At 33.8% G+C, this 13,819-nt stretch overlaps 2 protein-coding genes across 2 annotated transcripts; one reads left to right on the top strand and one right to left on the bottom strand.

Annotated features, from left to right (window-relative positions):
- The first annotated feature begins 2,240 nt into the window (after positions 1 to 2,240).
- Positions 2,241 to 2,777, top strand: LOC125585311. Its single transcript, XM_048754114.1, has one exon. The coding sequence runs from the start codon at positions 2,241 to 2,243 to the stop codon at positions 2,775 to 2,777; it is 537 nt and encodes a 178-aa protein (XP_048610071.1).
- Positions 2,778 to 7,757: 4,980 nt separating this feature from the next.
- Positions 7,758 to 10,959, bottom strand: LOC106396370 (beta-glucosidase 26, peroxisomal). Its single transcript, XM_013836742.3, has 11 exons — positions 10,712 to 10,959; positions 10,540 to 10,630; positions 10,288 to 10,416; positions 10,124 to 10,199; positions 9,872 to 10,037; positions 9,533 to 9,788; positions 9,327 to 9,442; positions 9,018 to 9,235; positions 8,794 to 8,931; positions 8,592 to 8,706; positions 7,758 to 8,253 (listed from the first exon to the last, which is right to left on the bottom strand). Exons 1-11 carry the CDS (start codon positions 10,717 to 10,719, stop codon positions 7,899 to 7,901), a joined length of 1,668 nt encoding a protein of 555 aa, XP_013692196.1. The 5' UTR covers positions 10,720 to 10,959; the 3' UTR covers positions 7,758 to 7,898.
- Positions 10,960 to 13,819: the final 2,860 nt, after the last annotated feature.

Raw genomic sequence — 13,819 nt, 5'->3', positions numbered from 1 at the left:
TTAATAAAATTAAAATTTTTATTTTATTTTATGTTATTTTATCTTATCTTCATATCTGCTAGAAAGGCTAGATCAACTGCATGACCACCAGCTGTGAAGATGAAATGCTTATTTATTCTTAGGAAAAAATAAAATAAAAATGAAATGCTTATTTACGAATCAATAAAAACATGTATATCCAAGTATCGCGCTTTTCGAGTTTGAATGTGAATATTCTCGGAGCCTATTTTAATTTTTTTTTCCGCCTGTTTAACTTGAATATAGGGGGAACATGTTACATGCATATATGTCTATCAGTCAAAATACAACTGCACAGATATCGGATAACGTTTTCAAAAAATATATTGTTATAAACCAAATGATGATCGACCATGGACGAGTCCGTACTGCAGGTCCAATCCGGAACATGATAAAGATAACCAGAGACTATGTGTTTATCTAGTATTTATTTCATGTATATCTGTAACATAGTGTTTGTCCTTATCCGTGTCTTGTTAGGATAAACATGACCTTATGACGGTCTAATACCTTGTATATATATGGACCTTCTGGTCGACAGTAATGATGACAGAAGTATTTCCCCAACACTTCATTTACAACACGTTATCAGCACGACGTTGCTCTCATAAACCCTAACCCTAAAAACCAGAAATAAATCCGAGCAGTAAAAACCCTAATTCCCGACGAACTTCAAACAGCTCTATCCCTCAACTCCGGTGGATCCAGACGACGAGCCAGATACCAAATTAAAGCTCTTGACGAGACGAAGCCAACACCGCTAACCCCGCATCAATCGGAGTTCGGACGCGCCCTCACGCTCAGCTACAATACAGGCGGAAAATTTGTTTCAGAAACCAAAATCTATCTCAACCATATACCAGTCTCCTATTCCAACAAGCACCAACAAAAACAATAATTCCGAGCAATCCATCAGCTAACCAGGAAGATCTATAACTGATAGACCGATCAACCCATCAAAAGTTTTCAGGTATCATCGAAAACTCATCTAAAACTCATCTAAAACCCATAAAAGTATTAAATACCCCTATCCACAGCCATGCAGCTATATTTAGCAACATGTCTCTGCAAATGAAATAAAACCAGAAACCATAAACTCTTTAAAATCTCAAACCTGAACTTGTTTTGAACCTGTTCTTAATCTGAAACTGATTTTAGGATTGAAAGTTAAACAATTTTTTTTTTTAAATCTGACTGCTATATGTTGAAAGAAACCGACTGTTACTTGCTTAAACTTATCATTATTGTCCTGTTTAATGTTCTTATCTGATCTGAATCAACTAGAACTGTTAAGGACTGCATGTTACATAATTTTTTTTGAAAATCTGATCATGGTTTCATAAATTAATCTGAGGTTTTACCTCCTGTTCTTGTCTGAGAAATTTATTTTCCTGATGATTGATAACGACTAGAACTTGATTAGGATTAAAAAAATATATATATTTTTTTTTAATATTTAAAATCGAAATATCAGAGATATATCTGAGAAAACATATTTATTTTTAAATCAAAAAGTATATAATAAATTGCTTGAATAAATCAAATCTTCCTGATTTATTTATTTTAAGTCACAATAATTTCTGATTTGATTATTAAAAAAAAATAAAAATAAATATATGGTATATTTTTCGAAAACCCTAACCTGATTTCATGATTGAATTGGTTTGCTTGATTGCATATTGTTTGCATACTAATATTGCATACTGAACATGAAATCTCGACTGTTAGGGATATAGATCATTCATAGTTTTCAAGAAATCTGATCTGAACTGAAAAAAATCATTATACTAAATGATCCGATCCAATGGGATGAAGAAAATATGGAACATTTTCCTGATCATCTAAGATAGAATCCCTAAAGGCCTTGAAACCTTGTGTTTGAAATAAGAGGACCTTAAATCTGAAAAATACATTGATCCACACCTTAAACCGTATGGTTTTAAGAAAATGCATCATTTAGAAATTTTTTTTTCTTTTGGTCCGTGTGTGGAATTGATATGAAACATGAAAAATTTCAAAAAGATTACTTGATTAAGACCTGTTTTGAATAATGATTTCAGATGTCGAGTTTCATACCCTGAGATTACAAAGCCCTTGATCTCTCTGGAGATAATTATCTTGATTGGGCTATAAACACTTCAGCCGTCTTGAAGTCTAGAGGACTTGGGAAGTGCATCAAGTATGGCAATGACACCCTTGCGTGTGAAAGACACAGAGCCATAATGATTATGCGACACCATCTCTGTGAGAACCTAAGAGACGAGTTTGGATATGTTAATGATCCTCATAATCTCTGGTCATTTTTGAATTTTAGATTCTGTGAGCCATTGTTGCACGATTCCAAGAAAAAATGGGAAGCTCTAAGGTTCCAGGATTATGAATCCGTGGACAATTATCACTCTGATCTTATGAGAATCACCTATAGTCTTAGACTATGTGGTGAATTGGTAACAAACGAGGATTTGTTAAACAAAACTCGTGACACATTCCATTCAGAGGAAGTGTTGTTATCACATCAGGCCAAAGGTTTCACCACCTATTATGACCTATTCTCATATTTATTAGACATTGAGAAAAAGAAGCAGAAAAGGATGGATAACATCAGACGGTTTAATGACATCATGGAGATATGTTATGAAGTACTAAACAGTGAGATGAAAATCCCTGAAGCTAATAAAGCCACATTTGATAAGAAGAGATCTGAGGAGGATTCCGAGTGGGCACTCATGGACCATGAGGTCGGATTATACACTGAATAATTTTTTGACATTCTGATTTTATGTTTTCATATCTGATTTGATTTATTTGTTATTCATTTGTGTTATTGAAATAATAAAAACGATTTTGTTTTTATATATTATCTTGCTTGATGATTCTTGATTAAATAAAAAATAAAACCTTAATAAAAGGATAATCAGTCCACTGATAGTTGATTTCATGCATGGTTTAACTTTACCTTGATTGTATAGGTTTAACTTTACCTTCCTGCAATCACATAAAATCAATTGTTGGGTGTAGACTAATGAGTCAGTTCACTGATAGATTGATTTCTCGCATAGATTTAACTTCATCTTGATTGTATAAGTTCAACTTTACCTTCCTACAATCACTTGAAATCAATTAATTGGTACTGACAATGGCAAAAGACACGATATTATTCAGACTCATTCAGTTATAAAATCGCCTTTCAGATTCCTTTCAGATTTTTGAAAAATCGCCTAAAAGCATTATGAATGCCTATACCCATATTTTCTACTAATTTATTCTATGCTAAGGATCAGTATGAAAGAGGCATAAAACCATGGTAACCAGTATGGTTCACCACGAAATAAACACTTATGGCATGACCAGATTAGCCATCTTGATCCAAAACATGATGAAAAATTAATTAAGGCACAAAAGTGATCCCATAAAATCTCACAATGTGTTATAAGTACACAAAAGGGAAAATCACTAAAATAATTAAGGCTCCACTGTCCTAAGCACTAGGAAATTATGAGTATGTTCATGAGGGGGAGAGAGGACTAAAACCCACAGTCCATGATCATATCATAAATTCGGATTCCATGGTTTACAACCATAATATACACGGCTGGAAAGCTTTAAAGCTCTCACTAATGGTACATCACCCACGTCCAGCCTAAAGCTTAAGGACATTATGATATAAATATTGATATACATCAGGCCATACATGTAAGCATAGACATTCCCACCTCTGAATGATTAAGGGTCATAAACCAGACATATACACAAACCATCTTAAGAAAATACGAATATTCCACTACATATATGTGTGCCATTTAAGATGGAACCTCAGATGAGGATTGAGAATATATATTAGATAAATAAGACTTCCTCCACGAAACTATAATGTATCTTGTGCCAAACATGATGATTTAATCAAGTGGCCAAGAACACAGATTACAAAAGATAGTAATCTGATTATCCAACTTTGAAAGGAGAAAGTTATCATGCTGATAAAGAGTAAAGAGTAAAAGAGAAATATAATGGTATCAACCATAGTTGTCTTGGCAAGATCCTCAGACCAAAGATTATGATCTAGACGTTCTAAAAGAATATGATCAAAAGATATAAAAGCTAGCAGAAATTAATGCCAGACACACTGACCCGAAAACAAAAAAAATGACTATGTCATACCAGCTTAAGCACCACGAATTTGATGTCTAAGAGACACAATCAAGTTGCTACAATGTCTATTAGAGATAGACAAATAAGTTCCAAATAATAAGGAACCTCGGAAAGTAATGAAAGGTGCTCAGAATCGTACAAATCCGAGTTCATAAGAGAAACCAGTTCAGACAGAGAAATAAGGTTGCGCAACCACACATCTAAGGTACCAGACCATGTAGTTTGGGACGCCAAATTGCAAGGTATAAAAGTCTTGGATAATAAGATCTCAAAATCTAATTAGATCATGTCTGGAACAGTATGAAACTAAAGATAAAGAGTGTTAACACCAAAGATGTATTTACATACATAAGAGCTCATAAACGATTGTAGTACTTGGGATTTGAAGGATATAACCTGAGGATCATGAACCCACATAGAGTACTCATAAAACCTATATAGGGACGTGGGGTGTTCAAAGAATTCAAAGTAATTATAAGTCAGATGAGCGTAGTAACCATGTACATACAGAAAAACCATCTAAGAAAGAAACCAGTGAATGGATCTTGTGAGATAAGAAATTTCGTGAGATTAAAGGACATGACCACATGGTATAGTGTGTCCATGTTCCTTCTAAATAACGTTCAAGTATAGCTTGATTACACAAGGATACTCACAAGGACCAAGAAACAATTTATAAAGAGATATGCTCCTATATGGTGGATGCTACTACAAAAAATCAAGTTTAATTTTGTCCGGATATTTACTAAAGAAATAATGGTGTAGTAAGCAGGAAATGGATCACTGGATAAAAGTATCAACGTACCATAGAAATATGAGAAAGAAATTCTCATAAAACAAGCTTTGTTCCTAAGTTGTTTATGGATTGTAATATACAGCAGCTGTAAGTAATATGAAAGACTAAATATTTACCTAGTACAGTCAGTCCATACAGAAAATATTATAATTCCTTGTGATCATAATAAAGACCAACTGAGAGAAAAAAGTTTAATGGTTCAAAGGTTCAATGATACAAGTTATCGATTGATTAAACATGCTATGTTTTACATATGGAATGTCTGTAGAAAAATCATAGCCGTGTGTGTGTGTGTCAGCACGCCTAAGTGAGAACCATAAACCAGGATAGTGACCAGAAGGATGTCTGGTCATGGCTTAATGATTATACGCATTGCTAAAGCAAGAAAAGATCGATAACCATGTACAAAGGACATGAGTGTATGACTGCGAATTCATTGTGTGATGAGTTTCATTGCAGCAAATAATTATTGATGGTATGACCTTAGACACTCATGATTATGAACGAATATAGACAAGGTCAGTAGCTCAACATGGATCGACAAAAGAAAATAAAGAATGATTGGTTACAATGGATAAAGCCATTGACACATACGAAGAGATATAAGTCCAAATGAACGAAAGATATGAAGTAAAGTTGTTCGTATGTGTTCTGGGTCTATGACTCAATATATATTGAATGTCCACGTTTTGGGAAAGCCATATAACCAAAGAGAATCCGTGGGACATGAAAAAGGACTTGCAAGTAAAGTTTTATTGCAGATTATAAAGTCCATCCGAGAACCGTTTGAAGCACCATCAGTTCATCCAAGACTTACAAGTTCATTCAAGGAGAATCCAGCTGATCATCTTCACCAAGTCATAGGCAACTTCAACGTTCAAGAAGACTCGGATACCAGATGGGAATGCGTCTACTACAGTGATGCATTCATCTGGGGGAGTTCATGTGTTGTACTCTTTTTCCTGTCCTTGGTTTCCCATTTTGCCACATTGGTTTTAGGGTTTTTCAGGAGAGGTTTTAATGAGGCAACATTAAGCATGCAACGAACATGTACCGGATGTGTCGATCAAGGGGGAGTGTTATAAACCAAATGATGATCGACCATGGACCAACCCGTACTGCAGGCCCAATCCGGGATATGATAAAGACAACCAGAGACTATGTGTTTATCTAGTATATATTCCATGTATATCTGTAACATAATGTTTGTCCTTATCCTTATCTTGTTAGGATAAACATGACCTTATGACGGTCTAATACCTTGTATATATATGAACCTTCTGGTCGACAGTAATGATGACATAATTATTTCCCCAACACTTCGTTTACAACATATATTTTTAAAAGGAATCGGATGTATCAAACGTTTTTTGTACGTTGCCAATTTCCACCCATCGATTTGGACTGCCTACCAGTAGAAAGCATGAAACGTGGAACGTGAATGTTGAATATATAAATATACATTTTTTATTTCCTTACTTAGCTTGACTCAAAGAAAAGTATTAGTGTAGTACTCTTGATTTGGTTTGTCCCCGTAGAGTTGTCTTAAAATATTCGTGGAAACTTTGCGTTCATCGCCCTCCCTCTCTCTCATAGAGAAGTAAAATTTCATTCGACTCCATAAAGAACTCAACATCACTAGTAAAACCCACTTGCCTATAATAATTGACTATGTTTCGATTTGAAGTTTCAGAAGCAGCAATAAGACTTACTGTAACTGAGTTTGATAAGAACTAAGTGCCAAAAAAAAAAGGATAGCAAAGAATTAGGAATCACTATCAGACTTTTCATCACAGCATGCTGCTTAATTAACTATCTTAGTTCTCTAAGATAGTATTATATATTTTAGTTGGGGCTTTGACTTCAAATATTGAGGCCTCATCTCAATGTGGGCTGTAACTCTTTTTAATACAGATTTCAAATTTGGGTTTTTATATTGATGTGCTTACGAATCCTACATATAAATAATTTTACTCCTAAATTCCAACTATGGTTATAAATAAATAAAGTTTATATAACAAGAAATATTACTGAAAAATGAGCTATTTTTCTCCATCTTTCTGCAGATCAAAAATGGGAAAGGTGTCATTTCCAATCTTAGAGATAATATAGCCCATGATTGTAGTTACTACTAATGTGTGAGTTTTAAGAATAACTTAATGGTTTAAGTCCATATTGACAGCGCTAATAAGAAACTCTCAATTGGAGACATTTCAACCAAAATATAATGTAACAGATTTATTTGGGTAAAGATTCTATTTCCCACCGAAACTATCATATAGCACTAGATGTCCACCAAACTATGATCTCATTCAAAATTTTCCCAAACTAAAAGGTACAGACTTATTTCTTCCCGAATAGATAATTCAAAACTTATTTAACCATAAACCATGGTTTGAACCGGTTTATTATTAACCAAATAATTTAACCAAATTTATTTGAGTTTCAAAACGCGGGATTGTTCCTATAAGTTACAAATTTATTGGGTTTCAAAGCGCGGGATTATTCCTATAAGTTACAAAATTAATATAAGTTACAAATTTATTGGGTTTGATTATTTTTTTTTTGGTTTAGCTGGATGAAATTATTTGGTTAATAATAAACCAGTGGAAACCATGGTTTATGGGTAATTAAGTTTCGAACTATTAATTCAAGGAGAAATAGATCTATACTTTTTAGTTCGGGGAGATTTTGAATAAGATCATAGTTCGGTGGACATCTGATGATATATAATAGATCTCGTGGGGGGGGGGGGAATATGATGTTCCCCCGATTTATTTTGAAAATGCTAAAATAAGTAAAATTCTCTTATAGATCAAACAAGTTTACAATAACACTGAACAAGCATAAGGAATGTTTACAAATCATAAAATATCCTTCATCTTCAACAATTTGCAACAGCTTTATAGGTTTTACTTTTTAAAAACACTCTGTTTCAGTTATTGGATCCCTTGAAGAACAGAGAAGTACCAACAGTTGCAGTGACAACAAACAAGCTCCCCAAAACCGCAGGTAGCGCACCACTATCTTGAACAGAATGTAATAACTGTTTTCCATAGCTCTCCTTTTTCTCTTCCTTCTTAGACTCCGCAGAAGAAGAAGACGACTCATCTTCTTGATCAAACTTCAAGAACTCTTTCAACCACAAAGCAGACATTTTCGGGTATCTTCTAAGCCCATCTTTGTAATCAATGTAATACAAACCGTATCTCACACCATATCCACTGTTCCACTCAAAGTTATCCAGCAATGACCATACGTAATAGCCTTCCACTCTAACTCCATCTTCACTGTTAATATTAATGAAAACAAACACATAAGTGACTAAACACCCTTAACCTATAGTGCCGTTTCAAATAATTTCTAGTCATTGTTCAAAAACTTATAAGGGTATAAATATAAAGTTTTAAAATTTTGATAGTTGGAAACTATACATTTTTTTTCTTTAATAATTATACGTCTTAAATATAGGAATTATAATTAAAATTTTAAGGTTTTATACTTATTTAAAATTATAAGAATTTCTTTTTCAGAATTGGATCTTATTCGACTGTTCTACTTACACATACACATGCTAAAAACGGTCATGTCTATGCTCAAAATTGCTCTAAACATATGTGTTACTTACTGAATAGCTTGATGAATGGCGTGGATGTGTCCTTCTATGTACTCCAATCTCTCTGTATCGATTGAAGGATTGTACATAAACAGACTCTGACTCTGATCAGCTACTTCACCATACCCTGAGAGTATCATAGACAATGTTACATTCAAGATCTATACAGAAACAGCGAAGACATGCAAAATACTCATCCAAAAGATGTTAATACCGTTCTCGGTTATGAGAATCCGAGGATTGTCATAGTTTTTCTTCATATACTTCAAAACGTTTCTGAGTCCTGTTGGATATGTGAAACTCCACTCTGACCCTCCTTGTTTCGCTATCTGTTTCCCATCAATGTTTGTTTCTGCACCATGTGTTAGTAAAGAGACATAAGTTAGTCACAAAGCTTCCATCATCATCATCATCATTTTTTATCATCAAGAGACATACTCATCCAATCTACGCCTTGATCAGTTCTCCAAGTGGGTTGCGTAGGATCCACGTGTTTGATACTCTTCACGAAAAGCGAGCTGTAATAGTTTATACCAACGTAATCACAAGAGCCTATCAGCTTCTTGGATTGTTCTGGTGTGAAACTTGGTAACCTATCTCCTACAGATTTCTTCATCGTGTCTGGATAGTCTCCATACGCTGTTGGATGATGATGCCTGTATGAAACACCACGACAAAGAAGAAAACAAATCAAGAACGGTCTCACACCAAAAAGACTTAACTCATTTATCATTTTGAATCACTTACCAACCAATCATGAAGTCCATAGCTCGGTTACATCCTTCTACATCATCTGGATCACTTGGGTCATAAGGCTCATACCAAAGCGGGTTATGCGCAATTCCTATTTGTCCATTTTTAATCTGCATACATATAGTATTCACATAAGATCATTACCATGGAAAGTGACTTGTGATCTTACTATTTATAGAAAGTTTTAACTTTCTACTTACATGATCACATTTTCTAAACACTTGCACTGCTTCTGCGTGTGCTAGAAGCATGTTATGGCTCACAATGTAAGCCTCGTATCCCGACATACCAGCAACACTAGCTCCATTAACATACTTGGAGCATCGTCCTGGAGCTTTTCTCCCTGTGTCATAACCCGCAACACTGTACACCCACGGCTCATTCAGTGTGCACCATAGGCTCACTCTATCCCCAAACCTCTCGAAGCAAAGACTAGCATAGTCTCTAAAGTCATCTCTGTATTTACATATAACCTAACATAAATTTCTGGACCGGATACATCCACCATATATATACATTTGAAAATTCAAATATCTTACATAATCTGCTCGCTCAAAAAACCACCATATTCATCTTCAAGATCCTGAGGAGTGTCCCAATGAAAGATGGTAACAAGAGGAGTGATTTCATTGGCTAGGAGTTCATCTATAACATCATTGTAAAACTTAATCCCTTCTTCACTAACTCCTCTCTCTCTTTTGCCATCTGTTTTTGATTTTCACAAAGTCAACCATAGATATTTATTGATAATCAATGTCCAGAAAAATAAAGTTTCAGAAATAGTAATATACAAGGTATAACTCTTGGCCAAGCAATGGAGAGCCTAAAAGAATCCATGTTTATATCTTTCATTCTCTTTATATCTTCCTGTACAAGAAATTTATCATAGATCTTCAATATTGTAACTAACTACCTTGAGGAGCAAGAAACCGAAAAGGTTAAAGATAGAAAATACCTTGTAACGATGGAAGAAATCGACGGCAACGTTTCCGTGACTATGGTCACTGATTCTGTGAGGAAATCTGTTGGAGAAATGATCCCACATGCTTTGACCTCTCTCACCTTCAGTGACTGCTCCTTCATACTATATAATAAAAACAGAAAACTGAAGTTTGCTCAAAAAAAAAAAAAAACAGAAAACTGAAGTAAATATCATTTGATCTTGTAATATATATTTTTTCTTTCCAGTTTCTTGAGTTTTTGTTACCTGGTAAGAAGAAGAAGCAGTTCCAAAGAGAAAGCCTTTTGGAAAGCTAGCTCTACCTTTTGACATCGATGTAGGATATGTTCTTTGAAGGCTGCATATAAATTTCAAGATTCATTAAATATGAATCTTGGAATGATTGAGATAATAGAAAGAAAAGAAACAGAGCACTTACTGTGTCATCTTTGGTGGGTTTCGTCTTGTATGAAACTTAAGTTTAGATTTATTTTCGCTAAAGTTTGATCTTGGAGAAGAAAGATACAATGATGATAAGAGGTAGATCTTGAAATAATCTTCTCTGGCTATAGATCTTGAGAAGCGCCTTCAAAGTGATATGATATATAAATGCGTGATTGAGATATATAGAATTGAGAAGTCAAAGTGGGGTTATATGTATTTTTTTATGCAGCATTATTGTTAAAAAAACGAATTGATCGAGAGTCTTATTGCGGACCGTTCCTCGTTTGCCTAATAAAAAAATATCAATAAGGTCAGTCAACTTCAATTTTTCAGAATACTTGCAAATTTTTAATATATTTCTTCACGATTTTTTTTTTAAAACTTGTCTTTTGGCGATATAGTTGATTAAGGACCGCGTTATTTTATAATATGGGTACTCCCGTTGTAATAATTCGTCCACACCCCATTTTTAAATTGAAAATGCAGTTCTTCAATGTTATAGATGCCGCGTAAAACCCACAAGTTTTCAGTTTAGGTCTGATTAGCATGGTTTAGGTTAGCGATGTTCAGTCCGCAGTAACAAATTTAACAGCACATGTTAGTGTTACGATAAAAAGGCAGAAGATAAGTTCAATTGGACCCACACAACTACACCTAATCCATGATAGTAGAATGGATTCTTAACTTAAATTTCCACTTAAGTTACGAAAAAAGCAAATGCTTTAAAACCATGCATAACTTAAATTGTTTCTTTCTTCTTTTTTTTGGTAAACAATTGTTTCTTTCTTTATTCAGTTACCTACCTTTTCATGTTTTCTTTTGTAACTACTTTTTTTTTATAACCGAGTGTCCTGGTTCCACCGTGGTGGTCCAGACTAGAGACCGAAGTGAGCAAGGACGCTACCAAAGCGTCACCATGTGGCTCACCGCGAACGATCTTCGGTCTCGGGCGCTGGGGTTCTGCATGTGAATTCCCCAGTGGCCGGGATTCTTGTAACTACCTTTAGAAACAGCATTCAATCTCTTACCTACCTTTTCGTTTTTGCTAGCGCCTAATGATGTTCTTATCATTAGAAACAGTGAAGAGGATATCATAGAGTCCTCCTCGTTCTACACGTCTATTGCTTACAACTTATTTCAGCTTATGTCCACTCCATAATCCATATGCTCATGTATGTTCTAGTAGTTGATGCTCTCACTCAGTTTTTATATTATATTGTATGCTCAAAATGCTCTCTTTTTTAGAGAACAAACACGGAGAGAGAGATCGTTGGGACAAGGGCAGAGAGGAGCATCGTCGTTGACTTTGAATCGTTCACGAGAGACTGAGAAAAGAGGGCATATTGGTAAATTTCAAAGAGGTTCGTGAACAGTCAACGGTGTATGTTCTTGGTCTTGGACTTTGTCTTGGATCTGTATTAGCGAGATCCACTTGTAACTTGACAATTTTGAAGCAGTCTTGATGGTGACGTGGTTCTAAACCGGTCAAACTCGCCGGCGATTTTTAAGAAAAAGACAATTACAAAACAGGTCAGTAATCGTGGGACGTGATCAGTTTCATCCCTCGTGTATTGTTGTTGTATTCATAATGGCTGATCACTGGTACAAAGAAGTGGGGACTCCTAAAGCATTTCCAGATTCTTTTTTTCTATTTTAGAGTTTGCCGAACTCTAAATTTAAAGTTTCAACGTGTTTTTTTTCAAAAAACAATACTTTAACCCTAACTTCAAAATTATTTGTATTCTACACTATAGTCGTTATATTTGTTATAATTAATATAAATCCATTATTTTTATAAATTACTAGCACATATATAAAATATTAAGGTAATACTAATTAATAAAATCTTACACTAAATATATATAATTATAAATAAAAATACATAATTAAACATTAAATTATAAGCAAAATAAAAAATTATTCTATAAAATTATTTCCGTAATGCTCCATCTTCAATTACATAAAATTTGTTTGCACAATATTTTAGAGATTTTGGAGGTTCCGGAGAAAATTTACCAGACTATTAGTGATGTTGTAATATTAAAATTTGTGTAATAATTATTTTTTCATGTATCTTTTTTAAAAATATTTTTTGATTAAGTTTTTTTTTGTAATATTTTCCTTGTCTAATTCTAGTTTTAAAATACTATAAACCTTATTTTAAAAAATGTATTTAATTTTATGTGTAAAATTTGAATTTATAAAACAATTTATGATATATAAAAAATTTAAGGATTAAAACGATAAATAAGAAATTACTTAAGAATCATAAATATGATGTGTAATTAATTATAATGATCAAAATACAAAATAAAAAGATGAAACTTCAGTCGTGGTCTTACAAACTCTACCGGAGATCTGAACGAAATCTTTTCTTCATACAAATGTGTGAAGTTTCACTACTCAAACTTCAAATTTGAAGTTTTTACGTTTTTTTTTTGAGAACAATTTTTTTTATATTTGAAGTTATAAAATTTACTTAGGAGATGCTCTAAATAAATTCATCTCCATCTTCAGGATCGTCGACAACCGAAGACTCAAAAATATATAACATCAATGTGCCACTGAAGAATCTAATATATAAATGAGAAAATTACTAGAATGTATAAGAAAAGTTGGTTTATTACTAGAGTGTTATACATCTTTTAAAAATTACTAGAGTGTTTGGATACCCCTAGTACATGACAATAAGGATATTTGATTAGTTTTTTTTTAATTGAAATTATTTTTAAACATTAAATCCACATCACTAATTAAGTATCCACATCAGTAATAGAGAACAATCAACCATCTCTTTAATTACATAACATTGGAAAAAAAAACACAACAACACAGCACAACTTCGTCAAGAACTAAAGGAACCCTAACCGTCTCTTCCCTGAAATCGTCATCGACATTGTGTTTACTCTGTCTTCCTCTAACTAACTCTCTGTCTTGTCTTCTCTGATATAGTCTTCCCCGAAATCGTCGTCTCCAATCGTTTTTACGAAATATTTTTCGCTGTAATCGCTCGAAATCATCTTCTCTGCTGCGTTTTTCGAGTTTGTGGCTGAGTTTTAATTTATGTTGTGGCTGAGTTACTTTTCTTTTACGGCTGGTTTAT

The sequence above is a fragment of the Brassica napus genome, chromosome C4 (genome assembly GCF_020379485.1).
Source record: "Brassica napus cultivar Da-Ae chromosome C4, Da-Ae, whole genome shotgun sequence".
Lineage (NCBI taxonomy): Eukaryota > Viridiplantae > Streptophyta > Magnoliopsida > Brassicales > Brassicaceae > Brassica > Brassica napus.
Note: the sequence above shows the minus strand (reverse complement) of the source record. Positions and strands in the feature narration are given on the sequence as shown.